Genomic DNA, 7,191 nt, shown 5'->3' with positions numbered 1-7,191 from the left:
GGGGAAGCAGCCCAGGCTTCGGCCAGCCCTGGCCCTGAACCCCAGCCCACCTCCAGCCGTCCAACCGGGCATGTCAGCCATGCCCTTGCCTAACGCCTGTGGTTTCATCCATAAAATGGGGCACATGGGTGAAAACTCAGCAAGGGAAGGTGACAAGCACAGTGTGTGGCACAGAGGAGGTGTTCAACAGTGTCAGTGGCCTTCCCCAAAGACGCAGCCAGTCCCTGTCACGTGGGGCCCCACTTTTCATGTCAGGAATTGGTTATATCTCAGCCCTACTTTAAAATAAAGCCATCAAACTGGGTGTTATATGGAAACCAACTTGACAACAAACTATGAAAGAAAAAAATTTTTTAATTAAAAAAACTAAAACAAATAAAAGAAAGCCACCAAGAGTCCTAGGGGAAATCATGGCAGAGTTCTGAGGATACACTAAACAGAACGCTGAGTATTTTTACAGAAAAATCAGGATCTCCCTTACGCACAGTGCTTAAAGTCTGTCCCAAAGTTCAGAGCCTGGGTGTGCAGAGACGTGGCTCTTGGGAATCAAGCCCTTAAAAACCAGCCCAGCTGCGAGGGGCAGGAAGCCCCCGGGCTGCAGTCCCATGCTCTGCTGTCAGCCAATGGCAGAGACATGTCCACGGCTGCCAGCAGGTCCAAGGAGCACAGGGCCCCTCCTGTCCCCGGCCTGGGGCTGAGTCCACGGGCCTGGGATAGCTCTGAGAGCCACTGCTCCTCACTCGGGAGCTGCACCGGAGCAGCCGCAACAGCTGGGGCGCCGCAGGGACTGTATGACAGCACGCAGTGGCCCCCTTCGGCCCTCCGCGGACAGGCTGTCCTCGCTGGTGGGCGCCCGCTGCAGCTGCTCAAACTGCATCTCCAGATGCTTCTGGATGGCCACGCCGAGCACTTCAGGGTCCACTGCAGCTCCATACACCTCCCAGGTCATGCCCTCAGCATCCCATCGCACATCTCGCACAGGGGATGGCGCCTCCTCCAGGCTGGACCCCAGAGTTACCTCTGGGAATGTGTGCAGGGCCATGGGGGCTTCCAGAGGCGGGCTGGTGGCCACAGCCTTGCAGACCGCCATGGGGGCTGCCTGCACACCAGCATCCTGGGCAGACAGAGAGGATGTCAGCACGGGGGCCAAGTCACTGGCTGAGGTCATGGTCCATACATCCTTGGTCCTGGTGCCAGGCTCCGTGGCTAAGCCGGTGGGACCCCAAGGGTGGGCACAGCAGTGGGAATGCCCAGGGAGCCCCCCAGGCAACCTGCACTGGAACTTCACCCCATGCTGAGCCTGTAGCCCAGACTCACTCACCGATGCCACTAGCTTGGGAAACGCCAGGATCCCTGGGGCTGGCAGGGCATGACAGCAGCCACTGGTCCCCACCTCCCTCATACCGCAGTGCAGAGTTGCTGGGGACAGGGCATGGCAGGGGGTGGTGGCTGGCTCCCCGGCAGCTTTGGGCCCAGCCTGGGGGCTGCTGCTGTGGGTGGTTGTCCCTCCCGGGTCTAGTGGTGCCACCCACACCTGACGCTCTTCCAGTGTCCCGGCTGAGTTTGACGTCCCTTCCTCTGGAGCCAGGTCCCCTTCTAGGCCCGCGGTGGCCCGGCCTCCCTGGCCAGAAGTACCACAGGGCTGCAGCCGAGCCCCATGCACAGGTGAGCTGCCGAGGGCCGAGCAGCTAAGGCTGGCCTTATGGGCGCCACTGTGGCCCCGGGTCTGGGTGCTCCGGACCAGGTCTGAGTGGCTCCTCTGCATGGCAGCGGCACCGGGGGCCCGCAGGCGACCCAGGTCACCCCCGCCCACGGTGGACACATTGCCCACAGTGCTGCTCCGCCAGTGGCCCACAGCACGGGGCCGAGGCCGGGGGCTGGAGGCCTGTGCCCGCTCCGGACTCTCAGTGTGCTGCTCCTCTTCCTCCGGGACCCGCGGACTGGCGCCGGCCTCCCCCGGCTGGGCCTGCCATACGGTGCTGCTGGCACTCTTGCGGAGCTCCGGTCTCTGGCCCTGGCCTTCACCCAACAGGCTGGAAGAGCTCCGAGACAGGGGCTGTGGGAAGGGGCTCCGGGGCGGCCGGGCACCCTGGTCGGGACGGTCGGTGCTCATGGCTGCCTGCAGGAGAGAGAGGGAGGGAATGCAGTTGAACAGACTCTGCTCTTGGCTCAGACGGTGCCAGGCACACAGAGGGGCACGGCTTCAGCCCTAGGCTGCCTGCTGGCTCAGAGCCAGGAGCAAAACAGTGACAGGACACCAGACACTCCAAATCGAGATCATCACGCATTATACACGAGATGACACTGCGAATATCAATAACCAGTACCAAGCAATTAGAAATAGCCCTAGGGTAGGGGCGTGGATTCTGTGGAGGGAGGGGAGCCCAGGGGAGAGGCCAAGTCTGCAGGGACACCGGGGGCGGGGCTTTAGGACAACACCTCTTAGTCAACCAGGACAGGAGTATCGCAGTATTTTCATAACCAGTAAAGCTGGACTGGCAAATACTAGCCGGGTTCCTCCCAGAACTGTCCACCTCCATCTTGCTTTGGACAGGGGCCTCCTGGGTACGGAGCTGGGGTTCAGAAGAGGTTTGTGAGATGAATGAACAATGACTAGAGGACACACAGAGGACACGCCCTGGGTTCTCCCCTGCCCCCTTTCCCCACCTTCTCGGGCCTAGCCTGGTTGAGCTGTCACATCTCTGGGACTCAATATTGGCAGCTGTGAAGGGGTTGGGGTTTTCTGACTCCCCTGTCTGGCTCCAGGGCAGGGAGAAACCCCCATGCACCAGCCCCGTACACACAGGACACTCGGCAAATGCTCACTCATTCCACAGCCATCTTCAGAGCGCCCGCTGCATGCCAGGCCCTGGGGTTAGGGGGCATGGAACGAACTTGATCCTGTGCCTCCAGGAATGTGGTCTAATAGCGCCAGTCGAGAATGCTCTCCAACAAATCTAAATGCCCTCTTGCCGGGCGTGCTTGCACCCTCCTCGCCTCCCTCCTTCCCTGCCATTCCTGTCCCTCCAGCCACACAGCCCCCTCTGGACCTGCTCCCTGACTCATCCACAGCCTAGACTCAGCACTGGCCCCTTCAACCTCAGCATCTCCTCCTGGAGAAGCTCTCCCAAGCCGGGCTGGCTCCATCTCTGGCTGAGCACTGTCTCACCCAGATGCAATAACCTGGCCACGCCACCAACCTGAAGCTGTCAAGGCAGGCCCGTGGCCCGTCCCCCTCTGTGTATCCAGCACCCAGCGCTGACCTGACACATAGCCGGGCCTTGGAGAATGTCTGCCATGTACCTGGCTGAGAGAGCAAGAGAATACAAGAGGAAGCCCGCAGAGGGGAGTGCTGAGCACCAAAAGTGGGGTCTGAGAAAGGGCATTTCCAGGAGAGCTCACTGTGCGTGATGGATCGTGATGGATCGGAAATGGGTCCAGCCAGGTGAGGAAGCCAGTCGGGCCTGGAGAGAGGAAGGAGAGGTGCCAGGAGAGGAGAAACAGGAAGAGCAGAAGGCAGGGAGCACACAAGGGGAGGAAGCGGCGGGCTGAGGGCTGGGCGGGGCCCCAGAGGGAGGAAGTGGGGCCAGGGCACCTGGGCCAGCCTGGCCCTGGCCAAAGCTATGAATGAGGACCATCTCCCTGAGACCCCCTGCTGGGCAGGACCAGCTGGAGAAACAGGGTGGGGGAAGAAGCAACAGCCAGTTTGGGCAATCCCGGTCCTGCCCTCCCACCCCACTGGGCTGATAAGAACTGCCAGGAAACCAGCCGCCTGGTGGGAACGTGAGCAAGGCCGCCTGAAACGGAACGTGGAAGGGGCTCTCAGAAACTCAGTTTCCATATAATGACAAACTTCTGCCCCAGCACTCGGGAGGCAGAGGCTGGCTGTCCAAGCCAACCGGGAGATGTTTTGGAGCTGCAGCCCCCTGAGAGCTGGAGGCTTGCTGTGGCGTCCAGGTCAGCACAGCTTCCGTGCATCAGATGGAAAGAACTGCACCGTCCAATACGATCGGCACTAGCCACGTGTGTCCACTGAGCACCTGACAGGTAGCTAGTGCGACTGAGAAGCTGCCTTTCTAATTTTACTTAAATTTAAGCAATTTAAATGTCAATGGCCACAAGTGCCTAATGATTACCATACTGGACCGTGCAGCTCTGGACACAGCTCCTGCCTGGCCGGGAGTGTCCCATCCCTGCTGCTCCTCGTGGCTAAAGCCAGACTGGGCCCCGGAAGGGCCAAGAAAGGGATGAGCAGCCAAGAGAGGACTGGAACCCAGGCCCTGTCCTCCAGGAGCTTGAAGATGGATGTATAACAGAGAAGGGCAGCAAAGTCATTACCAATCACAGGGAGGACACTAAGAACAGCTCCCAGTACCCACCCACCCCCTGCCAGGCATGTGCCCCATCCTTTCGACACACTGTCTCATTTAATTGTCAGGGCAGCCTCATGAGATACATCAGCATCCTTCTAGAGATGAAGAGGTCAAAGCTCAAAGAGGTTTACTGACTTGCCCCCAGGCACGGTGACGGCTAAGCCAGGAAGTGAACCCAGGAGTGTCTGAGGTTCTCTGTGCCCGCTCCGAGCACTGTGCAGGCCTCCGCTGTGGTCCTGACTCAGCTGAAGCGCCAGCATCCAACACAGCATCTGGCACTTGCAGTGGTGCCCATGACCTGCCAGTGGGACGACTGAATCAGTGGGAACAAAGCCTGGACACCCCCACCCCCACCCCACCCCACCTGCTTCTTATTGGCTTCTTAGGCTGCCTGGAGTCAGGAGGGGAGGAGATGTACCTGCTAGCTGGGAAAGCTGTGGTCACCAGGAGCTCCGGGCAGGCGATAAGCACCCAGCTGCTAGTCCAAGAACACTGAGAAAGCCCTTTCTGGAAGCCTACACAGCCTCTGGCTGAACCCCACCTACCCCAAACCCTCCTAGGGAGCAGGCCATAAAGAGCCATGCCAGGCCCTGCCCCTCCCCCGAGGTGGGATGAGGCTGGGGGGGGGGTCCCCTCAGACCCCTCCAGGGGCTAGTGAGAAGCCACCAGGGACCAAGGGTCCTGCTGTGCCTGCCTCACCAGATGGCTGTCCAGTGCCCAGACTAGCCATCAGTCAAAAAGAGAGCAGTGACTACAGAGACCCCAGACGGGTGGGTATCTGTTACTTCCCTTCCTCACCTCACCCCCACAAGTGGCAGGTGACAAAACTGAGGCTCAGAGCAGCTCAGACATTTCAGAGAGCCCATAGCTGAACCCCAACAGGATATTTCTCCTACAATCTGGCCTCCCCAGCTTTCAAGGAGGGCACTATGCTGAGGAACGTCACTCAGGTTATCGCAGGGAAAGGAGGTGCCCCACAGCCCCTATCACTAAGGAAAGGGGCCTCCCAGGGAGTGAGGGAAGCTGTGGGTAAGCAGGCGGGACAAGGGATCTGCTTTTAACCCTGACTCTTCCCCTTCCTGTGAAAGCCCCCCCAGGTGGACACCTACCCTTCCAGTGCCTCGGTTCCCCAGCCTACAGAATGGAAGTAAATCTCCACTGCAAGGGTGCTATGAAGTCAATATGATGGAACAGCAATTGCTAATAATACTTTTTTTCTTTTCCCCTCCCATGAAGGTATCACAGGGACTAGTACTGGGGGACAGAAAGGCCTTTTTAGGAAGCCATTGAGACACCCGGCAGGGTAGCCTCGTCTTGCTTCCCAGCCCTTCCTGTCTTCAGCTCATCCTAGGCCCCAGTCACCACCCATGTCCCCATGTCTCCATCACCATACTGAGCTTCCCAAACCTTAATTTGGGAGGATACACGTGCACGTGCTTACACATGTGTGCATGCGGACACACACGTGTGGAAACACACAAGTTTGGAGTCTGCCTTCAAACCGGCTTGAGTGGCGTGCCCATCTGCCTTACAAATCATGGAAAAGGCTCCGGCTTCACCCTACGGACACCCCAGGAAGATGTTTTAGCCCAAGATAAATGACAGGTACGTGGGGGTACCCAAGACCCCTGGAGTTCGTTGACACCTGATTGTTCTCTCTCCTGCCCCATTTGATGCCAAGGCTGCAGTGAGGCCATGCTTCGTGCCCAATACCGGACTCTCTTGCTGCCTCAGTTCTGCTGGGCAGTAAATGGAAGAACAACCAGTTTCGCCGGCAGCAATCAACCAATGTTATTTTGAGTAAAGCCTTCCAGTTCTGCAGAAACTTTCAAACTGGCCCAACCAAAGAAACCGCTAGGTTGACTGGCTCAGAGATTCTAGCTCCCACCATATCACCCAGCAGAGGAGCCCAGGCCTTTCGGGGTGTGCCCAGGGGGACCACCAAAGCCACTCCAAGCAGGCCCTGTCTCGGACCACACTGTGGCATCCATTTACATCTCTGGTTAAGGGACAGGCATTTGGACGATGACTTCCGCTTCCAGCAAAACCAGAAGACCCACGTAGGCAGGAGGGGGAAACTGCTCCAATGGCAAAATATGGACTTTAACCCTCAGGGACCAGGTAGGGTTACACACCACACGAACCCCTCATTGGATAGTGGGGGTGCGGCAGCCTCCAGCAGGTGGTCTGATCCATCTCAGCAGCAAAAGGGGGCCTGACAGGACCACTCAAGGCCAAAGTTAGGCAATGCAGCAAAAGGCCTTCCTGAGCTACCGAGCAGCACTGTTGGAAGGGGACAAAATCTGCTCATCACAGAGAAGATAAAGGGGCCTTAAGTACAAAATGCCCAGGTCACAAGTTGTGCCAGTAAAGGGTTCTGGGATGACTGTGAGGCAAAGGCCCACAGGCCCCAGTTCTGCTCACTAGAGAGAGGCCAAGGCCCCCACCAGCCCCAGAGCCTCCTCCCCCGAGGAGGATTTGCCCACCCTTCCCAGGAGGCGCCTGGGGTGGAGAAGATAAGCCTCCAGGCCCAGGTGCCCCAACACAGAGGCAGCCCGGGTGGCTACTGTGTCCCTACCTGCATGCCCCAGGCACCCAGGCACCCATGCACCAGCATGGGCCCGAGCCCTACCCGTGGCCACATCAGAGGCGGCCGCACAGGCCCGTTTACTGTGGGAGCCTGCAGGAAACAGCATCTCCACAGCTGCGCTCTGCACACCAACCGTGCAGGCCGCCTCTGGCTGTGGGGCCAAGGCCTGAGCACATCACACGGCCCGCTCTCCCCCAGCGCAGGGTTCCCTTCCCCGCCCCTCCGCAC

At 59.0% G+C, this 7,191-nt stretch overlaps 1 protein-coding gene across 1 annotated transcript; it reads right to left on the bottom strand.

Annotated features, from left to right (window-relative positions):
- Positions 1-398: 398 nt before the first annotated feature.
- Positions 399-2,113, bottom strand: GPRIN2 (G protein regulated inducer of neurite outgrowth 2). Its single transcript, XM_077746441.1, has one exon. It carries the CDS (start codon positions 2,111-2,113, stop codon positions 737-739), a length of 1,377 nt encoding a protein of 458 aa, XP_077602567.1. The 3' UTR covers positions 399-736.
- Positions 2,114-7,191: the final 5,078 nt, after the last annotated feature.

This window comes from Crocuta crocuta, unplaced genomic scaffold, assembly GCF_008692635.1.
Source record: "Crocuta crocuta isolate KB4526 unplaced genomic scaffold, BGI_CrCroc_1.0 scaffold28, whole genome shotgun sequence".
NCBI lineage: Eukaryota > Metazoa > Chordata > Mammalia > Carnivora > Hyaenidae > Crocuta > Crocuta crocuta.
The sequence above is the reverse complement of the archived record's forward strand: the minus strand, read 5'-3'. Positions and strand labels throughout refer to the sequence as shown.

Coding starts and splice junctions, on each gene's coding strand:
- GPRIN2 (XM_077746441.1), bottom strand. CDS start 2,113: ATGAGCACCGACCGTCCCGACCAGGGTGCCCGGCCGCCCCGGAGCCCC.